General features: G+C 43.7%; 1 protein-coding gene across 1 annotated transcript in view; it reads left to right on the forward strand.

Annotated features, from left to right (window-relative positions):
- Nucleotides 1-24,630, forward strand: part of stab2 (stabilin 2) — a 33,816-nt gene that overhangs the window by 5,537 nt on the left and 3,649 nt on the right. The window contains exons 8-60 of the mRNA XM_064939814.1: nt 272-468; nt 639-769; nt 880-1,013; nt 1,159-1,238; nt 3,407-3,556; nt 3,908-4,051; nt 4,199-4,261; nt 4,476-4,592; nt 4,767-4,820; nt 5,080-5,160; nt 5,255-5,407; nt 5,601-5,660; nt 9,107-9,199; nt 9,542-9,628; nt 9,778-9,889; nt 10,001-10,181; nt 10,354-10,447; nt 10,604-10,762; nt 10,918-11,013; nt 11,140-11,232; nt 11,349-11,396; nt 11,926-12,065; nt 12,248-12,359; nt 12,456-12,623; nt 12,819-12,926; nt 13,039-13,170; nt 13,316-13,444; nt 13,524-13,586; nt 13,688-13,783; nt 14,171-14,366; nt 14,636-14,731; nt 16,475-16,526; nt 16,687-16,748; nt 17,025-17,150; nt 17,331-17,404; nt 17,500-17,574; nt 18,210-18,329; nt 18,531-18,575; nt 18,923-19,003; nt 19,102-19,257; nt 20,946-21,077; nt 21,207-21,266; nt 21,376-21,642; nt 21,808-21,954; nt 22,064-22,120; nt 22,218-22,338; nt 22,668-22,817; nt 22,984-23,088; nt 23,246-23,353; nt 23,520-23,713; nt 23,871-24,012; nt 24,196-24,329; nt 24,456-24,621. Of these exons, the coding sequence (XP_064795886.1) occupies nt 272-468; nt 639-769; nt 880-1,013; nt 1,159-1,238; nt 3,407-3,556; nt 3,908-4,051; nt 4,199-4,261; nt 4,476-4,592; nt 4,767-4,820; nt 5,080-5,160; nt 5,255-5,407; nt 5,601-5,660; nt 9,107-9,199; nt 9,542-9,628; nt 9,778-9,889; nt 10,001-10,181; nt 10,354-10,447; nt 10,604-10,762; nt 10,918-11,013; nt 11,140-11,232; nt 11,349-11,396; nt 11,926-12,065; nt 12,248-12,359; nt 12,456-12,623; nt 12,819-12,926; nt 13,039-13,170; nt 13,316-13,444; nt 13,524-13,586; nt 13,688-13,783; nt 14,171-14,366; nt 14,636-14,731; nt 16,475-16,526; nt 16,687-16,748; nt 17,025-17,150; nt 17,331-17,404; nt 17,500-17,574; nt 18,210-18,329; nt 18,531-18,575; nt 18,923-19,003; nt 19,102-19,257; nt 20,946-21,077; nt 21,207-21,266; nt 21,376-21,642; nt 21,808-21,954; nt 22,064-22,120; nt 22,218-22,338; nt 22,668-22,817; nt 22,984-23,088; nt 23,246-23,353; nt 23,520-23,713; nt 23,871-24,012; nt 24,196-24,329; nt 24,456-24,621 (6,141 nt within the window). The remainder of the gene's footprint in view (nt 1-271; nt 469-638; nt 770-879; nt 1,014-1,158; nt 1,239-3,406; nt 3,557-3,907; nt 4,052-4,198; nt 4,262-4,475; nt 4,593-4,766; nt 4,821-5,079; nt 5,161-5,254; nt 5,408-5,600; nt 5,661-9,106; nt 9,200-9,541; nt 9,629-9,777; nt 9,890-10,000; nt 10,182-10,353; nt 10,448-10,603; nt 10,763-10,917; nt 11,014-11,139; nt 11,233-11,348; nt 11,397-11,925; nt 12,066-12,247; nt 12,360-12,455; nt 12,624-12,818; nt 12,927-13,038; nt 13,171-13,315; nt 13,445-13,523; nt 13,587-13,687; nt 13,784-14,170; nt 14,367-14,635; nt 14,732-16,474; nt 16,527-16,686; nt 16,749-17,024; nt 17,151-17,330; nt 17,405-17,499; nt 17,575-18,209; nt 18,330-18,530; nt 18,576-18,922; nt 19,004-19,101; nt 19,258-20,945; nt 21,078-21,206; nt 21,267-21,375; nt 21,643-21,807; nt 21,955-22,063; nt 22,121-22,217; nt 22,339-22,667; nt 22,818-22,983; nt 23,089-23,245; nt 23,354-23,519; nt 23,714-23,870; nt 24,013-24,195; nt 24,330-24,455; nt 24,622-24,630) is intronic.

Genomic DNA, 24,630 nt, shown 5'->3' on the forward strand with positions numbered 1-24,630 from the left:
AACAAAATACTGAGTAAAGGGTCTGAATACTTATGTAAATGTGATATTTCAGTTTTTTATTTTTTTGATACATTTGCTAAAATTTCTAATAACCTGTTTTTACTCTGTCATTATGGAGTATTGTGAATAGATTGATGAGGGGAAAAAATGTTTTAATCCATTTTAGAATAAAGCAGTAACGTAACAAACTCTGGAAAAGGTCAATGGGTCTTAATACTTTCCGAATGGACTGTATATAATAGTTTATAAGATGATTTGTCTCCTCTCACAGCCATAAACCCGTGCCTGCAGCAGGTGTGCCACATCCATGCCACCTGTGCCCATGTGGGGCCCAACAAGCACTTGTGTACCTGTGCCCAGGGCTACAGTGGGGACGGGCACGTGTGTGTTCCCATAGACCCCTGTCAAACACACCTGGGGGGCTGCTCTGCTGACTCTGCACGCTGCATGTACGATGGGCCAGGGAAGGTGTGTGTGTGTGTGTGTGTGTTTTTCTCTAACCGACAAATGAAACAGATTGATAATGCAAGTCAAATATAACATTTTATTGCTTCAATTGGTGATAATGTGCCATTCATTTGAGGGTGGACGTGTTTGGTGAACCTCCCCCTGAGTGGTGTTTTCGGTTTCTCTCGTAGTCTCATTGTGAGTGTCAAGACGGGTTTGACCACCTGACAGGAGGGGTGAGCTGCAGCCTGAAGGACTTGTGCAGACCTAACTCCTGCAGCAAACACGCCAACTGTTCAACAGTGGAGCCAAACATAGTAGAGTCAGTGTGTTTTTGTTCTCTTTGACTTAGTGTGTTTAAAGATATTTGTGCAGTAAAACCATCCTTTTTTCAAAAGAGCATCTTACCTTTGTACATCTCTCTTACTCCAGGTGCACATGTCACGAGGGATACGTGGGCAACGGCAAGATTTGCTATGGCAACATCATGCAGCGTCTGAACGATCTGAACTCAGAGCCCGGGGGCCAATGGACCGGTCAGCTCAGCAATGCCATCACACTCTTTGGTGCGTCTCATTGGTTAATCATCAGCCAATCAGTGACTCATTAAAGTTGCAGAAAAACACCTCTTTTGTCATGGGCCTTGGTTTATATAGACTCTCTCTCTCGATCTCTATCTCTCTTTTACTCCTCTTCCTCCTCCGGCTCCAGGTGCCATTACTTGGCCCCTGAGCAACTTTGGCCCCTTCACCATCTTCGTCCCAATCAACAAGGGCTTCAAAGGAACTCCGGTAACATACACACTAGACACCTAGAGAACTGTAGCTATATGGATACACAGTAGACACCTAGAGAACTGTAACTATTTTGATACACAGTAGTCAACTAAAGGCAGTGTAGCTATATTGATACACAATAGACACCTAGAGAACTGAAGCTATATTGATACACACTAGACACATAGAGACACTGTAGCTATATTGATACACAGTAGACGCCTAGAGGCACTGTAGCTATATTGATACACAGTAGACACCTAGAGGCACTGTAGCAATATGATACACAGTAGACATCTAGAGACACTGTAGCTATATGATACACAATAGACACCTAGAGGCACTGTAGCTATATGATACACAGTAGACATCTAGAGACACTGTAGCTATATGATACACAATAGACACCTAGAGACAATGTAGCAATATGATACACAGTAGACACCTAGAGGCACTGTAGCTATATGATACACAATAGACACCTAGAGAACTGAAGCTATATGATACACAGTAGACACATAGAGACACTGTAGCTATATTGATACACAGTAGACACCTAGAGGCACTGTAGCAATATGATACACAGTAGACATCTAAAGAACTGTAGCTATATGATACACAGTAGACACCTGGAGACACCTAGAAGCACTGTAGCTATATGATACACAGTAGACACCTAGAGGCACTATGGCTATATGATACACAGTAGACACCTAGAGGCACTATGGCTATATGATACACAGTAGACACCTAGAGGCACTATGGCTATATGATACACAGTAGACACCTAGAGGCACTATGGCTATATGATACACAGTAGACACCTAGAGGCACTGTAGCTATATGATACACAGTAGACACCTGGAGGCACTATGGCTATATGATACACAGTAGACACCTAGAGGCACTATGGCTATATGATACACATTAGACACCTAGAGGCACTGTAGCTATATGATACACAGTAGACACCTAGAGGCACTGTAGCTATATGATACACAGTAGACACCTAGAGGCACTGTGGCTATATGATACACAGTAGACACCTAGAGGCACTATGGCTATATGATACACAGTAGACACCTAGAGGCACTATGGCTATATGATACACAGTAGACACCTGGAGGCACTATGGCTATATGATACACAGTAGACACCTAGAGGCACTATGGCTATATGATACACAGTAGACACCTAGAGGCACTGTAGCTATATGATACACAGTAGACACCTAGAGGCACTATGGCTATATGATACACAGTAGACACCTAGAGGCACTGTAGCTATATGATACACAGTAGACACCTAGAGGCACTGTAGCTATATGATACACAGTAGACTCCTAGAGGCACTGAGCTATATGATACACAGTAGACACCTAGAGGCACTGTAGCTATATGATACACAGTAGACACCTAGAGGCACTATGGCTATATGATACACAGTAGACACCTAGAGGCACTGTAGCTATATGATACACAGTAGACACCTAGAGGCACTATGGCTATATGATACACAGTAGACTCCTAGAGGCACTGTAGCTATATGATACACAGTAGACACTTAGAGGCACTGTAGCTATATGATACACAGTAGACTCCTAGAGGCACTGTAGCTATATGATACACAGTAGACACCTATAGGCACTATGGCTATATGATACACAGTAGACACCTAGAGGCACAATGGCTATATGATACACAGTAGACACCTAGAGGCACTGTAGCTATATGATACACAGTAGACACCTAGAGGCACTATGGCTATATGATACACAGTAGACTCCTAGAGGCACTGTAGATCTATATGATACACAGTAGACACCTAGAGGCACTATGGCTATATGATACACAGTAGACACCTAGAGGCACTATGGCTATATGATACACAGTAGACACCTAGAGGCACTATGGCTATATGATACACAGTAGACACCTAGAGGCACTATGGTTATATGATACACAGTAGACACCTAGAGGCACTATGGCTATATGATACACAGTAGACACCTAGAGGCACTATGGCTATATGATACACAGTAGACACCTGGAGACACTGTAGCCATATTGCTGTATATTTGTATATTTTTTGGAACACAATACCAATATTTTTTACTTTTCCCCCTATAGCTGAAATATTTATCATGTTTGTTGTAACAGTGAGTATGTGTTGTCCTGTCTCAGCTGATAACTCTGATGGCTGACCCAATGAAGGCTAAGTACCTGTGTAAACTGCACATTGCTCCCGTGGAGATGCCCTATGACATGCTGAACAGAGGGGTCATCTACTACACTCTGACGGGCAAGGCAGGGGAGACGGTGACAACAGATGACGTGAGACACACACACAAACACACACGCACGCACGCACGCACGCACGCACGCACGCACGCACGCACGCACGCACACGCACACACACACACACACACACACACACACACACACACACACACACACACACACACACACACACACACACACACACACACACACACACACACACAGGGGCAAGCCTCATTACCAAGGCCCTCCTGATTTAGACTGACAAATGTGAACACCGTCCCAAGAGTGTGCTTCTCATAGTAGTAGTGATGACTAGCACAAGCCGGTCCAATGAGAAACACTGCTCCAATGACAGGTCACGCTGGTCATGTCAGCAAAATAACTTGATGATCCCCTCCACAGGACAAGCAGCTCAAGATCCGTATCCATGGCAGCAGGAAGAAGGGCGGGGTCCTGCAGTCTGATGTCATCGCTTCCAATGGGATCATCCATATTATCAACAAACTGATGGACAGTGTCTCACCCACGGTGGAGAGCGACAAAGAGGTACACAAATACCAGAGACAGAGGTTACGTCACAAACGGCACCCTATTCCCTAGGGGGGATGAATGAGCCAACTGAAAGCAACAGGACTGGTTGTTAAGTTAGGCTAAATTCCACTTTGACATGACTTGTCATGTTATCTTTTCCAGGAGAATCTCATGAAGATTCTATCAGACTATGGGAAGTTTTCCAAGTTCAAGGATTTGTTGATGGTACTGTCTTCTGTATTCATTTCACGTTATTTACATTTCATTTAACATATTCTATGTATTATTCAGAGTGGGTATAGTATATCAGATATGAAGTAACATCAACCTGTTGTTTGATATCTTATTAATGTATTGTTATTCTTATTTGTATAAGAATTTTTGGGTATGAAATATTCAACCTAAATAAAGTTTGATTTGGTTTGATTCATCTGTACAGAAAGCCAATGTTGATTCTGTATTGGAGGAGGCTGGGCCCTCCACCATCTTTGCCCCCACCAACACAGCCTTCGATGCCATGAAGGAGGGACAGCTGGACTATCTCACCTCTAGTGAGGTAGGGAATGGGTGACCTCATGTGCACATACACATACACACGCACACGCATGTACACTTGCAAACTTTTATGACTCTGATGACACAAGCACACACATCGTTTTGCAATGCATGTGATGTCTCCAGACCGTGACTGTGATGTGTGTGTGTTTGGCTTATTTTTGTCTGATTTCAGGGAAGCACTAAACTACTGGAGCTACTAAGGAATCATGTGATCCCCTCATTCAATGTGAGTGTGCATGTTAGGCTACATGTCAATCACCAAACCAGATCATGTAGAGTCCCTTAGACTTCAAGGTCCGTCCGTATTCATTAATCTTCTCAGAGTATGAGTGCTGATCTAGGATCTGTTATGTCCTGTTATGTTATGTCTATGTCATAATGAATTAGATTACATGGACAGGAGACCTGATCCTAGATCAGCACTCCTACTCTGAATATTATGTGAATGTGTTTGCATATGGTTGTTGTTTTTCATTGGTTTGAAGTTGGAGTTCTATAACGCTGTGAGCAACCAGCGGATTAGGACCATTGCCAATCAGATCCTCTCGTTCAATGTGACTGAAAACGTAAGTACATGTGACACATCAACACAAGCGAAGAGGTGTATATGGTGTGTGTGTACAGTAGGTGTGCGTGTCTGACTCTGACAAAACCCCATAGGGTCAAATCCTGGTCAACGGCATGGCTGTACTGGAGGCAGACGTGGAGGCCAAGAACGGACGCCTCTATTCGATGGACGGAGTTCTAATCCCGCCCTCTATCGAGCCGGTACTGCCACACAGGTGTGACATCACAGAGAACAAACTTTTGAAGGTGAGTTTGAGTGCCAGGTTTTGTGATCGTACCCCGTAATTCACATTAAGTGTTTTCGTTTCTGAGGTTTTGTTCATTATTAACTTTCTAACTTATTGTTAGAGTCATCCTTTATTTAGATTTAGCGAGGTAGTTTGTTCTGGTTGCTTGTCCTCATTTGAGTGTCTCTCTTTATTGACATGTTACTACCCAGGGTGACTGTGTCAGCTGCTCAAAGGTGACCAAGTCCGGCTGCTCATCCGGAGTGTCCACAGTAAGAACCCACACACACTCAACCCCAAATAGTTTGCAAATACTGTATAGAGACCTAAGCATCCCTTTCAGTTGCTTTCACATGGCTCTTTCCTTGACCTTGTACAGCGCCTCCAGAAAGTATTCATACCCTTTGACTTATCCCACATTTTCTTGTGTTACATCCCGAATTTAAAATGGATAAAAGAATATTTGTTTTCTCACCCATCTACACACAATAGCCCATCATGAAAAAGGGAAAATATTATTTTAGTAATGTTTGTAAATGTGTTGGAAATTAAATACAGAAATGTACATACAGTACCAGTCAAAAGTTTGGAAACACCTACTCATTCAACGGTTTTTCTTAATTTGTACTATTTTCTACATTGCAGAACCTATGAAATAACACATATGGAATCATGTAGAAACCAAAAATGTGTTAAACAAATAAAACTATATTTTATATTTGAGATTCTTCAAAGTAGCCACCCTTTGCCTTGATGACAGTATTCACACCCGTAAGTCACTACTTAGGCTCCCTAGTGGCGCAGCGTTCTAAGGCAATCGGGAGGCATCACTACAGTCCCTGGTTCCAATCCAGGCTGTATCACATCTGGCCTTGATTGGGAGTCCCATAGGGCGGCACACAATTGGCCCAGCATTGGCCAGGGTAAGCCGTCATTATAAATATGAATTCGTTCATAACTGACTTTCCTATTTAAATAAAGGTTTAAAAAATCTATTTAAAAACGGTATGTTAAGATCACCTTTGGCAGCTGTAAGTGTTTATGAGTAAGTCTCCAAAAGCTTTGCACACCTGGATTGTACAAACATTATTCTTAAAAAATTATTCAAACTCTGTAAAAAAAAAACTGTAACTAGGCCATTCAGGAACATTCAATATAATATTGGTAAGCAACTCCAGTGTATATTTGTCCTTGTGATTTAGGTTGTTGTCCTGCTGAATGTGTCTCGCAGTGTATGTTGGAAAGCAGACTGAAACAGGTTTTCCTATAGATTTGAGCCTTTGCTTAGCTCTATTCCGTTTCTTATTATCCCAAAAAACTCCCTAGTCTTTGCTGAATACAAGCATAACCATAACATGGTGCAGCCACCACCATCCTTGAACATATGAAGAGTGGTACTCAGTGATGTGTTGGATTTTCCCCAATCATAACTGTTTTAAAGTCACCATTGGCCTCATTGTAAAATCCCTGAGCAGTTTCCTTTCTCTCTGGCGACTGAGTTAGGAAGGACACCTGCATCTTTATAATGACTGGGTGTATTGATACACCATACAAAGTGTAATTAATAACTTCACCATGTTTAAAGGAATATTCAATGTCTGCTTTTTTTTAACCATCTACCAATAGGTGCCCTTCATTGCGAGGCATTGGAAAACCTCCCTGGTCTTTGAGGTTTATTCTTTGTTTGAAATTCACTGAGGGACGTTAATTGTATGAGGTAGTCATTCAAAAATCATGTTAAACACTATTATTGAGTCCATGCAACTTATTATGCAACTTTAGCGGGATTGATTTGACAACATCCAGTGAAATTGCAGAGCGCCAAATTCAAACTACAGAAATATCAAGATTCAATATTCATGAACATATAAGTATAATACATCAAAATAAAGCTTAACTTCTTGTTAATCCAGCCACAGTGTCAGTTTTCAAAAAGGCTTTACGGCGAAAGCAGACAATGTGATTATCTGAGGACAGCGCCACGCACACACATGAAAATAATTTTCAACCAGGCAGATGGCGACACAAAAGTCAGAAATAACGATATAATAAATGCTTTACCTTTGAAGATCTTCTTCTATTGGCACTCCAAAATGTCCCAGAAACATCACAAATGGTCCTTTTGTTTGATAATGTCCTTCTTTATATCCCCAAAATGTCTATTTATTTGGCGCGTTTAATTCAGAAATACACCGGTTCCAACTCGCCCAACATGACTACAAAGTATCTAATAAGTTACCTGTAAGCTTGGTCCAAACATTTCAAACATTGTTCCTTATCCAACCTAAGGTATCCTAAAACGTGAAATAATCTATCAAATTTAAGACGGGATATACTGTGTTCAATACCGGATAAAAACAATGTGAAGCGCATTCCTGTTCACGCGCATCAAACAGTAGAGTCCACTTTGAATGACATTTACAATGAACAGCCCTAGTTCTTCATATCTCAAAAGAAAAACATCAACCAATTTCTAAAGACTGTTGACATCTAGTGGAATCCATAGGAACTGCAACCAGGTTCCTATTAAATAGGGCTTCCTCAATTTTTTTCCCCCTGGATGGTTTGTCCTCGGGATTTCGCTTGCCAAATCAGTTCTGTTATACTCACAGACATTATTTTAACAGTTTTAGAAACTTTAGAGTGTTTTCTATCTAAATCTACGTCCAGATGAAAATCGAATTATATGCATATCCTAGCTTCTGGGCCTGAGTAACAGGCAGTTTACTTTGGGCACACTTTTCATCCGGACATGAAAATACTGCCCCCTATCCCTAAGAAGTTTTAAGCACGTTTACTCATTATGTTATTTAGGCTTGCCATGACAAAGGGGTTGAATACTTATTTACTCAAGAAATTTCAGCTTTTCATTTTTAATTCATTTGTAAAAAATGAAAACATAATTCCACTTTGACTAAAAACATAATTCCACTTTGACATTATGGGGTATTATGTGTGGGCGAAAAAGTTCCCAATTGTCATCCTTGAGAAAAGGTAAAGATACCTTAATAATAGAAAGTGACTCAAGTAAAAGGAAAAGTCACACAGTAAAATACTACTTGAGTAAAACGTCTAAAAGTATTTGGTTTCACATATACTTAAGTATCAAAAGTAAATGTGATTGCTAAAATCTACTTCAAAAGTAAAAGTATAAATAATTTCAAATTCCTTATATGAAGCAAACCAGACAGTTTATTTCATTTTACAGATAGCCAGGGGCACACTCCAACACTCAGACATCAATTACAAATGAAGCATTTGTGTTTAGTGAGGCTGCCAGATCAGAGACAGTAGGGATGACCAGGGATGTTATTTTGATAAGTGTGTGAATTTGACAATTTTCCTGTCCTGCTAAGCACCCAAAATGTTTACTTTTGGGTGTCAGGGAAATTGTATGGAGTAAAAAGCACATTATGGTAAAGTAAAAGAAAAAACGGTCAAAAATATAAATAATAAAGTACAGATACATCAATAAACTACTTAAGTAATACTTAAAATAATTTTTACTGAAGTACTTTACACCATTGTGTACAAAATCCAAATGTAATCAATTTTAAATTCAGGCTGTAACAGTCAAGGGGTGTGAATACTTTCTGAAGGCAATGTATGTGTTTACTCATTTGGGACACAGACCATGGCTCTGAGTAAACACATCCAGCCATCCATGTACTGTATACAGCTCTGTGTTTATTTTGCTGACGTCTTCCCCTTTGTGTAGAACACCTTCCTTCGCGGCTGTGTGTTCCGGAACATAATGAGTTTCAACATCCTTACGTTTGGCTGCGCCCCCATATGCAACAGGACCCTCACGGTACAGACACACACAGATACACATAAAACTTCTAACCCTAACTCCTAACCTTAAACCTAACCTTAACCCTCAACCTAACTTCTAACTTCTTCTAACCTGAACCCCAAACCCTAAAACTTCAAGCCCAAAATATAATTTTAACAAATGAAAGAATCCTACCTTGTAAGGGCATTCTGGTCTTGATAATGTAGGAAAACATGTACACACACACCACACCTCCCTCGCACCTCGCACACCTCAAACACCCCTCACACACTCTGCAGGCACGCCCTGATTTGAGTTCTACACCCTTCTAAGCCCATCCTCCTCCCTAACCCCACCTCTACATCACCCTCTCTCCAGACACCACTGTGCTGTAAGGGCTTCTATGGGCCAGACTGCACCCCATGTCCTGGAGGGTTCAACACCCCCTGCTCCCGTCACGGACAGGTGAGACACCCCACCTAACCAATGTATCCCTTAACCACTTAACCAGTCTGACTGAGAAAATAATCTATGCAGTGATTGGCGTAATTCTCCTCTTTGTGTTTATGTTCAGTTTGCAGGTATTCATACTTATTTTCTACCGTGTGTCTTAGTGTTCTGAGGGGATCGAGGGAAACGGGACGTGTGTCTGCGAGACCAACTTCAAAGGCTCACGGTGTCACTACTGCTCCAACCCCAACAAATACGGACCAGCCTGCGACAAAAGTACACCCCCGTCTTAGACATATCTATATTGACAAAGGGACACATCAGTTTCCCCAGATGATGACACGTCTGTCTCATGTTGATGATGTGTCTCTCCCCCTCTGTCCCTAGCTTGTGACTGTATCCATGGTGTGTGTGATAACCGTCCCGAGGCAGACGGGCGCTGTAAGGTGGACTCCTGCCAGCAGGGCTACACTGGCCAGTACTGTGAGCGCCACACCCAGGCCTGTGGCCCCCAGGTGACCTTCTGTCATGCCCACGCAGAGTGTAATTTCAACGGAGGGGCAGTCAGGTGAGTGTGCAGGCTTCACTGCGGCCTTGTTGGGGATGTTGGTATAACAATAGAATCCCTTTCTCTCACTCAATGTTCTAAATTCTCATGACAACACAGTGTTTTGTATCCAAGATTGTCCCTCCTGCAAAAGTTAGTTCTAAGTAAAAGGCATGTTTTTATGTGTGTGAAGGTGTGTGTGTAACCCTGGTTTCCAAGGCGATGGGATCACGTGCGTGTATACGGAACCCTGTGCCCTTCCGCACCGTGGAGGATGTGATGTGAATGTAAGCACAGAAAACACATAAACAATGTACGAAACCATACATCTCACCATCAACGTCTTTCAGTACCTTTTCCAATTTAACCTTTTTTCACCTAAACATGGTAGCCTGCTTTCTGTACTGAGCTGTTCTTACTGTGCTCTCCATTACCCCCTACAGGCCAAGTGTATAAAGACAGGGCCAGTCTCACACACATGCCAATGTTTGGCAGGATGGAGGATGGATGAGGATGGGTGCCAGCCTATCAATGACTGCCTGGGCCCTGACAGAGGGGGATGCCATCCCAATGCCACCTGCATCTACGTGGGCCCTGGACAGGTGAGAGAGAGAGGGGTAGGGCATCAAACTCCCAAAACAGTTTGATTGGCTCAATGCAATGTTGTTTCTATATTTTCTCCCTTACCATCTATATTAACCATCCATTCAATAAAGTCTCCAGTTGATTCTATGCATGTTCCTATTTCCAAATGCAGAGCGGCTGTGCGTGCAAGAGTGGTTTCCGTGGCAATGGGAGGGAGTGCGAGGCGAGCAATCCGTGCGTGGCACAAAATGGTGGCTGTCATTATCTGGTGGGTGCCCGCTACTTCTCATTGGCCAACACGATATTGAACCAATAGAATCACCGACCATAATACTGATTGACTGTGATGATAGTCTTTGACCTCGTGAACTTTGATCTACTTTCTCTCCTACAGGCAAGCTGTCTCTATATGTCCGGTGCATGGAAGTGTGTGTGTGAGGATGGATACACAGGTGACGGAGAGGTGTGCTACGGCAACGTGGGACAGGTGAGCACTTCCTACCTTATTGCCAAGACAGGTAGCTACATATGTTTGTGGATTGGGGGACTGACATACCTACATTGATCTGAATAACAAACCTGACCTCCACTGTGTCTCTGTAGGAGTTGATGGCCCTTCCTGATGTCACTGAGTTCGCTAAATGGGTGACTGTGAGTTTGACCATTGTCATTTACAGCAGGGGGGGTTTTGAGTTTTCCCTGTTGTTTATGCTGTTGTTCATATGCTTTATTGTCTGAATAAGAAGCAACTTATTTTCACTTCTGACTTCCTGTATCAATAATGAGATGTCACACCACACTATCTAGAACCTTTAAGAGTTATTCAGCCGTCCCCATAGGAGAACCCTTTGAAGAACCCTTTTTGGTTCAATGTAGAACCTTTTCTACATGGAGAGGGTTCCACATGGAACCAAAAAGGGTTCTCCTATGGGGACAGCCGAAAACCGTTTTGGAACCCTTTTATCTAAGAGTGCATAGTGTAAGCTTCAGGAATGTTTAGTAAGATATAACCGGATATGGTTACAGAGCATTGTGGGTATTGTCCATCATGCTACAATCTGTATAAGGTCATATTCACAACTCACCATGACCTTCTGCTAGTATGCCTGTAAGAGGCTGGTCGTATGGTTTTAGGTCGGCAAGACATTAGTATTTTCTTTCGTCTCCTCCCCTCTCCCAGGACATAGGCATTTCCCAGCTGCCACTCATGAACAGTCAGAACATAACTCTGCTGGTGCCGTCCACAGCAGCTACAGACAAGATGACCAAAGAGGACAAGGACTTCTGGACAACCCAGGGGAACCTACCCAGTATCGTCAAGTAAGACCTGGGTCATATTTATTAGGCACCAAACGAAATGATGTGTTCTAAAACAGGAAGAGACTACCTGGACTTGTCCAATAAGAACCGTCTATTCTATTTTCCCTTGGACAACTTTTAAAAACGTTTTACTATAGGCACTGAGATTCTTCCATTGTGATTTTTTGATTATCCCCTGATAGAAATCACATGATCCAAGGTGTCTACTCACTAGATGACCTACGCGATGCGTCGTCCAACTTGCAGCTCACTTCCGTTCTGAAGAAGGCTCTTCCTGTTACTATGACCAATGAGGTGAGTTTAGAGGCAGGTTTTATCCGAAGGTTGAAGTGAACAGGAACTGTGTTACTGTAACACGTGGCCTGACGTTAACTCTGTATTGTCTGTCAGTCCACAGTGATTGGAGGAGCCACCATAACAACCGCAAATGTGGCTTCAACCAATGGACTGATCCACATTATTGACAGGGTGTTGGTTCCAGAGAGGAGTCTCAGTGAGGGGCTGCTGGAGCTGCTTGCACAGAGGCCAGAGTTCTCCCTGTTCAGGAGTTATCTTGTCGTACGTACATTATAAGGCCGCCATTCTATTCATCCACACTCTCGTACAGCACCCAAACTCTATTTCTGAACAGAGCACTCTGATGAACAACCCCAGCTTTATCAATGTCTTAATAAGGTTCTCCATAGAAATATGTGTGATTCTGTATGCAGCCATATCTGAGGAAAATGTCTGTCTCTGTCGGCTCCCTCTCAGCATCACAACCTGACAGCAGAGATAGAGCAGGCCTCGGCCTACACAGTGTTCGCTCCAACAGACAGCGCTGTCCTCGAGTACCTCAAGAATACCGCTTCAGACACCATGGTACCTCAAACGATTTTTTTATGCTGGTACACATTGTGTGTGTGTGGCTGCGAGTGTGCGTGCTTATATAATGTATGAACTGTTGTACTGTGTGTGTTTTGGTTGTTGTCAGGACCTGAATACGACGCGGTACCACATAGTGCTGTCTGATAGGTTAATGAAGGTAGACCTGCTGGGTGGAGCCTACAAGGAGACCATGCTGGGGTTCTCCTACCAGCTAGGCATCTTACCCAGGGATGACAAGGTATTATTATTATGGGATGCTCTCGGAATTCTGTTGGTGTTCTACTAATGTTATATCAGCCATATTGGCTATTGTCTGCTACTGTTTGAGTCCTCTCAAAATGTGGTGCTCCTTTTTTCTCTCTTCTCTTCTCTCTCCTCTGTAGTTGTTTGTGAATGAAGCCCAGGTAAATGTGTCAGACATCCTGGGAGGTAAAGGGGTGATCCACAGCCTATCTGCAGTACTAGATATCACCAAAAATCGCTGTGACATCCAGCAATTCAAGACATTTCCGGTAAAGCCCCTTTCTTCCTTTTTCTAAACATTTGACATTCATTTTCTCAGATAATAATTGATTTATATTTTGTCTGAAGGGATTGTGTCAAGATTGCTTCTACCCACAACTCAACTCCTGTCCAACTGGAGCTACCACAATAGTATGATACCTTTCAAGTATATCCAGCTACCTTATAGTGGATCCAAAATGGCTGTCATGTTTCATGAATTACTCTCTGTGTTATGGCTGTTTTCCCTACAGGCATTGGTCAGGAAGAAGTGTATGTTCAGTCGGGTCTACCAGGGGGAACGGATGCTCAGCATCGGCTGCAGGACCATCTGCAAGAACACTACCATTGTACGTGAGACACCAGCAGCACCACTAGCACTGTGTTGGAATCACTGGAATACGACCACACTTCGGACTGTGTCCCACCCTATTCCCTATATAGTGCACTATTTTTGACCAGGGCCCATAGGGAATAGGGTGGAATTTGGCATGCATGCCTGGTCTAGAATGGGTCACTGGTGTAGAAACAAAAGCACTGTTAAAATCATTTGTTTTGTGTTTGCATATTTCTGACACATATTCAATGCTTTAAATCCCAGAAGAGGAATCAACAAGGGTCCAGAGAAGCTCTACCTGAGTGAGGGAATTGACAGGCATTCATACTCTACCTTTACGCCAATTGGAAGTGAGAGTAGAAGTGTGTGTCCCTGTGATTGACTCTAGCTCCCCCTGTAGGTGCGGAGGTGCTGTGGCGGGTTCTACGGGGAGCACTGTGAGCCGTGTCCAGGGCCCAAAGGCCAGCCTTGCTATGGGAACGGGATGTGCCAGGACAAGACCAACGGTACAGGGGTTTGCCAGTGTAACAAGAGCTTCAATGGAACTGCTTGTGAAACATGCCAGGAGGGCAAATACGGCATCCACTGTGACCAAGGTACTGCAGTAATGTATTGTAAGCCCTTCGAAAAAAAGATGCTATCTAGAACCTAAAAGGGTTCTTCGGCTGTCCCCATAGGAGAACCCTTTAAAGAACCCTTTTTGGTTGGAAATCTGTTTTGGGTTTTATGTAAAACCCTTTCCACAGAGGGTTCCACATGGAACCCAAAAGGGTTATTTGGCTGTCCAGCAATTCAACATTGGGATGCTTTTGCAATACAGAAACACAATCTCTATATATTTTATCAACATAAAATCTCTCTGCAGACTGTAGGTGTAAGAACGGCCGGTGCAACGACGGTATCCATGGAGATGGGACATGCGAGTGTGATGCGTATTGGAGAGGGGTCACCTGTGAGGACAGTATGTACTGTATGAATGTATATGTGCTGGCGTTGTTCTTATTTTTAATTAGTATAATTGGTGGCACTTTAAGTTGTGCGAGTTTAATCTTTCCAGTATGTCTGACAGGGTCATTGCCTGATAAGTGGGCCACAGCGCAGGAGGGTCATTCTTGAGTTGTGGTGGCATTTTATGAGAATTAAAATAAAATGTTATGTATTTATACAATACCTGTCAATGGTTTGGACACACCTCCTCATTCAAGAGTTTTTCTTTATTTTTACTTTGTACTTTGTAGAATAATATTGAAGACATCAAAACTATGAAATAGCACACAAAATATATTTATTTGAGATTCTTCAAAGTACCCATCCTTTGCCTTGATGACAGCTTGGCACACCCTTGACATTCTCTCAACCAGCTTCATGAGGTAGTCACCTGTAATGCTTGGAGTTCCCACATATAAATACGAATTTGTTCTTATGACTAGTTAAATAAAGGTTCAATTTAAAAAATGCTAAATAAAAAAATATGCTGAGCACATGTTGGCTGCTTTTCCTTCATGCTGCGGTCCAACTCATCCCAAACCATCTCAATTGGGTTGAGGTCAGGTGATTGTTGGGCCCAGGTCATCTGATGCAGCACTCCATCACTCTCCTTCTTGGTCAAATAGCCCTTACACAGCCTGAAGGTTTTGGGTCATTGTCCTGTCGAAAAACAAATGATAGTCCCAGTAAGCTCAAACCAGATTGGATGGCGTATCGCTGCAGAATTCTGTGGTAGCCATGCTGGTGTGCGATTATGTTTAACAAGTAATGGTAATTGTTTCTCAAAAATGTAGGGGTAAAAATGAATGACACGACACTCCTGTTTTCAAGAACTTTAAATACCTCACCTTGCGAGGATAACGGCACTGAGCCTTTTTGTAAAACGTTTTATGAGATTGGAGGACACATTTGGAGTGATCTTAGACCATTCCTCCATACAGAATCCTTCTAGATCCTTGATATCCTTCATCTGTGCTTATGGACGGCCCTCTTCAATTCCAACCACAGGTTTTCAAGTCCAGAGACTGAGATGGCCATTGCAAAATGTTGATTTTGTGGCCAACTAACCATTTCTTCGTGGATTGTGATGTGAGCTTGGGGTCATTGTGTTGCTGGAAGATCCACTTGTGGCCAAGTTTCAGCCTCCTGGCAGAGGCAACCAGGTTGTTGGCTAAAATGTCCTGGAACGAGTGTTAACACATTCTGACCCCACTGTATTATATATATATATATATAAAATGAAAAGCATTTTAATAGCCTTCTTTGTTTTTATTAATCCATACAAATATGAAATACTTTCACTTACTTTCTCGAATTCAAATAATAGATATCTCTAAATCCCCAAAACATGTCACTGCGACTTTACTCATCACTACTGGGACAAGACAATTTGCATACCCTAAGTACTTTTAAAGAATACATACAAATACCGTTTTGCAGTACAGAGGACTTGCATTTTGTTTTATCATTGACAAACAGTTCGACGTCAACAAAAACAAGCGTGATGTGTTTTTCATGGTCGCAAAGGCAAGGGATGCAAATGCCACCACCCAGGACATGTCCTACCAAGGGACTAGAGTCCCACCGCTAACTGACAGAAAGACATGCCAAAAAAACAACACATGTATTACAATAAGAAGTCACATGGGCATTTCAACAATGTCATAGGATCATCGCATAACACTGTAACACGTCATTCCTGTATGCTGTGTTTCAGAGTTCACCAGAGAAGAGAACTGTGGGGACAGGAAGTGCCACACCAGTGCAATGTGAGTGAACTCACTCTGGACTTCAGCTTCCCACCACTCTATGATGTGACTATGTTGAAATCAAACCATCTCAGCACATCAAGCCCGAGAAACGGTTCTTACATCTCTTAGCTGCAAACTGTGATTCCATCTCTTCTCCTCTTTTGCATATCTCCCACAGATGTGTAGTAGGTCGCTGTGAATGTTTGGCAGGGTTTCAGGGCAACGGCACTGACTGCAAAGGTATCCTTCCTGTCACTTTCCAGCATGTACTAGTATACTGGTACCTGAACTGCTATTACACTATACATGACTACCACACAGGAAACTAGGTGTAACAAGTGTGTGTGTGTGTGTGTGTGTGTGTGTGTGTGTGTGTGTGTGTGTGTGTGTGTGTGTGTGTGTGTGTGTGTGTGTGTGTGTGTGTGTGTGTGTGTGTGTGTGTGTGTGTGTGTGTGTGTGTGTGTGTGTGTGTGTGTGTGTGTGTGTGTGTGTGTGTGTGTGTGTGTGTGTGTGCAGCGAAAGATGCCTGCAAAGACAATAACGGAGGATGCAGTCCTCACGCTGTGTGTAAGAGGACTCTCCCTGGACGCAGGCAGTGCGTGTGCAACACAGGTTATCACGGCGATGGGATGGTGTGTATACGTAAGTGTGCATCTTTAATCTGCACACTTTGACAGGTCAGGTTCTGAAATAATGTTGAGTTTCAGCTGTGTTTGTTCGTTTTGTTATCTCGGGCTGGGCTACCACTGAAAGTAACGGTAAGAAATGATTTGAGCCCATTTAGACCCAAACAATGTTCAACATTGTTTTATTTTCCCTCAGAGATTAACCCCTGCCTGGACGGTAAAGGAGGCTGCCATGTGAATGCAGACTGTATTCACACCGGACCTAACAAAGTAAGTTGGTTGGTTGGTCGGTCCGTCATGTGTGTTCGGTGTCCATCAATCTGTTGTAAAACAGTGAACTGACTTATTTCATGTTTTCTATCCAGACGTCGTGTGTGTGCAGCCAAGGCTACACGGGAGATGGGAAGGAGTCTTGTACGGTTATCAACCTCTGTCGAACGGTACATCTCTAATCTCTCCCTCAATACAGTGTTAATGTAGTGAACAGTGTAACAGAGTGGTGAACAGTGTAACAGAGTGGTGAACAGTGTAACAGTGTGGTGAACAGTGTAACAGTGTGGTGAACAGTGTAACAGTGTGGTGAACAGTGTAACAGTGTGGTGAACAGTGTAACAGAGTGGTGAACAGTGTAACAGAGTGGTGAACAGTGTAACAGTGTGGTGAACAGTGTAACAGTGTGGTGAACAGTGTAACAGTGTGGTGAACAGTGTAACAGTGTGGTGAACAGTGTCACAGTGTGGTGAACAGTGTCACAGTGTGGTGAACAGTGTAACAGTGTGGTGAACAGTGTAACAGAGTGGTGAACAGTGTAACAGTGTGGTGAACAGTGTAACAGTGTGGTGAACAGTGTAACAGTGTGGTGAACAGTGTAACAGAGTGGTGAACAGTGTAACAGTGTGGTGAACAGTGTAACAGTGTGGTGAACAGTGTAACAGTGTGGTGAACAGTGTAACAGAGTGGTGAACAGTGTAACAGAGTGGTGAACAGTGTAACAGAGTGGTGAACAGTGTAACAGTGTGGTGAACAGTGTAACAGTGTGGTGAACAGTGTAACAGAGTGGTTGTCCTCTTGGCAGAAACAAAGGGACTGCCACAGGTACGCCAGGTGTAATATGACTGGTCCAGGGGAACGCAGCTGCACCTGTATGGATGGATACATGGGTGACGGCATTAGCTGCAAAGGCACTGTGGGCAAGGTGAGCAGGAGAGGAGACTACACATAGCATGATCAAGTAAAAGTTACATTTGATTGCCATTTGTTAGTGCACGTACATACCCCGTGTAAGCTCACACCTCTTTTCTCACTTTATTTATTTATTTATTTCTCTCTCTCTCTCACACACACACTCACACTCTTCATTTGACCATTGATCAGCTTTTGTATTTTTCATCTACAGGAGCTTCTCACCAGGAAACTGAGGGATTTCTATCTTGGGTTGATGGTGAGTCTCTCACTGACAGTAGCACACTTTTATTTATGTTCTGTATTAAGTTACACATCCTAGTAAAAAAGGCACAACACAATCACTGTTGATATAAATAATAGCAAATTAACTTTTTATTTTACTAGGCAAGTCAGTTAAGAACAAATTCTTATTTTCAATGACGGCCTAGGAACAGTGGGTTAACTGCCTGTTCAGGGGCAGAACGACAGATTTGTACCTTGTCAGCTCGGGGATTCGAACTTGCAACCTTTCGGTTACTAGTCCAACGCTCTAACCACTAGGCTACCCTGCCGCCCCAAAGATAAAGCTAAAGATATTGTTGGTTGAACACTGTTTGTTTTCAGATGGCAGATATCTCTCTGAAGGGCCGGGGTCCATTCACAGTCTTTGCTCCAACAGCTGAGGCCTTCGCCCAGGAGGAGACGGTAGGAAATTGTGTGTGTGTGTGTGTGTGTGTGTATGCGCCTGTGTTTATGTACCTGTGTGTGTACTGATCTTATCTTGTCTCATGACTTGCTCTTAGGCAAAAGAGTTGAGGCATCCCTCAAAGAGAGAGAAGAGGGCCAAGATTCTTCGCTACCACATCGTGTCATGTCATACCCTATTGGCCAGCGACCTGACCACACCCAGAAACCTGACCACTCTCATGGGAGACGTCTTGACCATCACCTACTCTGAGGTAACCAAGGAGATTACAACACTCCCAGTGGATTCTATTGGTTGCTTCAATGTCTGGATTATTATCCTAGATTCAATTTATTATCATGATGGATTGGACATTATTTATAAAGTGCATTCGGAAAGTATTCAGACTCCATCAATCTACACACAATACCTCATAATGGCAAAGCAAATACAGGCTTTTCTAAATGTTTTCAAATGTATTTAAAAAAAAATTAACATATATATGACATTTACATAAGTATTCAGACCCTTTGCTCAGTACTGTGTTGAAGCACATTTGGCAGCGATTACAGTCTCGAGGCTTCTTGGGTATGACGTTACAAGCTTGGCACACCTGTATTTGGGGAGTTTCTCCCTTTCCTCTCTGCAGATCCCGTCAAGCTCTGTCAGGTTGAATGGGGAGTGTCGCTGCACAGCTAATTTCAGGTCTCTCCAGAGATGTTTGTCCCAAAGCAACTCCTGCATTGTCTTGGCTGTGTGCTTAGGGTCGTTGTCCTGTTGGAAGGTGAACTTTCGCCCCAGTCTGAGGTCCTGAGCGCTCTGGAGCAGATTTTCATCTAAGATCCCTCTGTACTTTGCTCAGTCAATCTTTCCCTCGATCCTGACTAGTCTCCCAGTCCCTGACGCTGAAAAACATCCCCACAACATGATGCTGCCACCACCAGGCATCACCGTAGGGATGGTGCCATGTTTCCTCCTGAAGTGACGCTTGGCATCCAGGCCAAAGAGTTCAATCTTGGCTTCATCAGACCAGAGAATCTTGTTTCTCATGGTCTGAGACTCTGTAGATGCATTTTGGCAAACTCCAAGTGGCCGTACATGTGCCTTTTACTGATGAGTGGCTTCCATCTGGCCACTCTACCATGAAGGCCTGACTGGTGGAGTGCTGCAGAGATGGTTGTCATTCTGGAAGGTTTTCCCATCTCTACATAGGAACTCTGGAGCTCTGTCAGAGGTTCTTTGTCACCTCCCTGACTAAGGCCCTTCTCCCCCGATTGCTCAGTTTGGTCGTGCAGCCAGCTCTAGGACGAGTCTTAGTGGTTCCAAACCTCTTCCATTTAAGAATGATGGAGGCCACAGTGTTCTTGTGCACCTTTAATGCTGCAGACATTTTTTGGTACCTTTCCCCAGATCTGTGTCTCGACACAATCCTGTCTCGGAGGTCTACAGACAATTCCTTCGACCTCATGGCATGGTATTTGCTCTGATATGCACTGTCAACTGTGGGTCCTTATATAGACAGATGTGTGCCTTTCCAAATCATGTCCAATCAATAGAATTTACCACAGGTGGACTCCAATAAGGTTGTAGGAACAACTCAAGGATGATCAATGGAAACAGGGTGCACCTGAGTTCAATTTCTACTCTTATAGCAAAGGATCGAAACACAGTTTTTTTTTTTAATACATTTGTAAAAATGAATAAAAACCTGTTTTCACTTTGACATTATGGGGTATTGTGTGTAGATTGATGAGGATTATTGTTATTATTTTTTAAATAAGGCTGTAACGTCACAAAATATGGAAAAGTCCAGGGGTCTGAATAATTTCTGAATGCACTGTATACCTTGAGAAGTGTAGAAGTATAGTATGCATATATGTTGCATCTGTTCCTCTGCTACATTTGAGGAAGAGATTCCATGGTTGTGGTGAGAGAGCTGAGGTCTCCTGTCCTTGTTTCCAGGGTACCATCCTCATCAACAACATGGTGAAAGTGGTGCACAGTGATGCCCCGAGCATCAATGGGATCATCCATGAGATTGACACCTTCATGATACCAGAGAGCCTGAAGAAGGCTGATGTGATAGAGCGGCCAGTATGCACAAAGATAAAGACTATTTGTAATCAATATACCTGTTGAAATCTGTCAAACACTCCATCATTGGATAACTCATCACCATCTCCCTGTCCCTCTCTCTTTCCCTCGCCATCTCTCCCTTCACAGTTGAACCTCACTGATGTGGCTGATGGTAATGGTTACAAGACCTTCTACAAACTGCTGTTGGTTAGTATTTGTCCCAGTGAAGTTCCTATTTCCTTTATGGATTCCGAGAATAACAATCTCTCCCCGGAAAAGTGTTAAAGAAGGTGTTCTTCTCTGTTTCTCCCTGCAGGACACAGATGTGATGGCAATGGTGAACGACCCCCTCCACCAGCCCGTGACATTGTTCCTGCCGTCGGACCGCGCCATGGCCGCACTGCCCCAGGAGCAGAAAGACTTCCTTTACAACACACAGAACAGAGGACACCTGCTGGAATACCTCAAATACCACGTCCTCCGAGACACCAAGGTGTATGCAGCAGAGCTGGTCCACATCGATCCCATACGGACGCTCCAGGGATCCGAACTCAAAGCCAACTGTGGAGGGCTGGACAACATAGTGAGTAAAACAAAGTAGAGTTGTGTTTGTACAACACTAACATGCGGAATCAAATCAATTTCGAGGCCAAAAGAAAATGTAAGGCCATCTTGTGGTATTTGGATTGAGAGATGTATGGGATTGAAAGATTGAGAGATTTTCTGAGAGATGTACTTTTCTGCACAGGGTGAAATCTTCCTCAATGACGGGAGCTGCCGAATCATCCAGAGGCACCTCCCCTTCAACGGCGGGATAGCCTATGGGATCGACTGTCTGCTGAACCCGCCGAGCCTCGGGGGTCGCTGTGACAAAAAGGAAACTGTAGATTTCCCGGTGAGTGTGACCATATCATGCAGTAGATTTTTTATTGCTACCGTGGAATAAGGTGACTATAATTATTATTGTCTTGGAATGTTTGGTCTGTGTTTCTTCTGTGTGGTAGCTACCCTGTGCATTCTGCACATCATCAGCACGCTGCCCCCCTGGGTCCAAACTCAAGGTATCTGTTCATCCATCCACCCGTCGTAACCGGTATGTGAATACAACACTTGCATCTCTCCCCTACTAAAAACTGCCCCTGTATATGTATTCTGCAGGAGGTGAAGAAATGTGACCTGCACATGATAGTGAATATGAATAAAGGCTGCCAGGCCATATGTACTTTTGTTCTCTGGCAACCCAAGTGCTGTGCTGGTTTCTACGGACGTGACTGTCTGGGTAAGAACTCCCAACATTTGACTCAGATCTCCCTGAGAATACCAAGACTGCATCACAAATGGCATCTTATTCCCTTTATAGTGCACTACTTGTCAGACGTACTAGGGAACAGGGTACTATTTGGAATGCAGCCTAATAAATTAGACAACAATGACAGTTTGTGGTGAAAACCCCATAATGAATGTAATTCTCAAAGACTAGCTCCAAAAGTCTCATGCAGTCTCAGAAATGTGATTGGCATTTGTTAAAGCAGGTGTTCGAAGTGAAAGGCCACAGATCTGAGTTGTTTCCCATCATGCCTTTGACTTCCTGTTTGTGTTTACCTCAAGTTTGTCCTGGCGGGAATACATCTCCCTGTTTGAACCATGGAAAGTGTGATGACGGTCACCTAGGCAACGGTAACTGCACATGTGACACTGGTTTCCATGGCGACGCCTGTGAGTTGTGTAAAAAAGGCCACTATGGACCGGACTGCAAAGGTGTGTAGCGCTCTAGTGTGGATACCTTCATCTCAAGATTTAGTTGTGCTACCTTGTGTGAAGAATTTCATCTTGAACTTGTGTGGCTTAATTTAGTATCCTCTTGAATCATTCTCCATACTGATTCTTGAACCTGATTTGTGATATGATGTCATTTTTTCCTCAGCATGTAACTGCACAGAGCATGGGTCATGTGAAGAAGGCCTTAAAGGGACAGGCTCCTGTTTCTGTGAACAGGGCTGGACAGGGCAGCGCTGTGAGACACAACTAGGTAAAGAACCACAAGTTATAAAATGTCCACCACACAAAGGAAGCCCAAGAGCCATCATCTTGAAATGGCTGTTTCTACTACATTTAAAACACTGATATTTATCACTTAAACTTTGATGTTAACTGTTCCTGTCACCCTTCATCCCCTCTCCCTATAGCGGAGGGTCCAGTCTGCTCGCCAACCTGCTCTCAGAACGGCATATGTAAAGAGAACAACACCTGTGTATGTAAACTTTTCTACGAGGGAGATGGCATCAGCTGCATAGGTAATGGCCTGCAGAGACAACACTGGAGTACTACAACACACACACATACACATACTATGTATAAGTACATGAAACAAATTATGTACATCACTGTTGATCACTGCTTCTCTTCTGTGTCATGAATTCCTCCTTTTGCTGCTCCTTCCTCCTCCCCATCGCACTCTAGTGGCCGACCTGTGTAAGTTCTGGAACGGTGGCTGTGCCCAGGGAGCTAAGTGCAGTCAGAAGGGGGAGAAGGTGAGCTGTGCCTGCCCTCAGGGACACTCTGGAGACGGCTTCATCTGTCGGCCCATAGACCCTTGCTCCGTCGATGACAACGGGGGTTGCCACGAGCACGCCACCTGCACCATGACTGGGCCGGTAAGGGGTCAGCCACAGGGTGTCATGGGTACTACAGTGGTTGCTATGGTAACTTATTAGCGTACCGTCAATAGTCCTAGCATGTCAGCGATTTGTCTGCTTTAAATATGAATTCATATTTTTGTGTGTGTGTGTGTGTGCGCGTGCGTGTCTACAGGGAAAGAAGAAGTGTGTGTGTAAGGATAACTACATCGGGGATGGTGTGATGTGTGAGGTGAAGGAGCTTCTTGTGAACCGTTGTCTCCAGGAGAACGGGCAGTGCCACTCTGACGCCCAGTGTACCGACCTTCACTACGAGGGTACGCCATGCACGCACACACATACTGTACACTCCTTGTATAGGAGTTTCATTTAAAGTCTGCATAAGAATACATAGGATATATATACAGTATGGCTCTTTTCCAAGACCCAAACGCACACATGTGGTGTGTGATATGCTGTGATGTTTACATCTTCTATCTTTGGTGCCCCCCTCCCACCAGACAGCACAGTCGGTGTGTTCCACTTCCGGTCCAACAAGGGACAGTACAAGCTGAACTATACATCGGCCCAGGAGGCCTGCACAGGAGAGGGGGGAACCATCGCCACGTACACACAGCTCTCCTACGCACAGCAGGTGAGCACACACACATTAACACACACCAGAAAAGATACACAAACACATTTACCCACACATACATACATACACACACACACCCACACAGACTGACAAACACCTACTATGCTACCCCTCTGTCTCCAGGCTGGGCTCAACCTGTGTGCGGCTAGCTGGCTGGACCAGGCCAGAGTGGCCTACCCCACCACCTACTCCAACCCCAAGTGTGGCTTTGGTCACGTGGGCATCGTAGACTACGGCTTACGCAACAACCTCAGTGAGACCTGGGACACCTTCTGCTACAGGGTCAAGGGTAAGAGGG

The sequence above is a fragment of the Oncorhynchus masou genome, chromosome 27 (genome assembly GCF_036934945.1).
Source record: "Oncorhynchus masou masou isolate Uvic2021 chromosome 27, UVic_Omas_1.1, whole genome shotgun sequence".
Taxonomy (NCBI): Eukaryota; Metazoa; Chordata; class Actinopteri; order Salmoniformes; family Salmonidae; genus Oncorhynchus; species Oncorhynchus masou.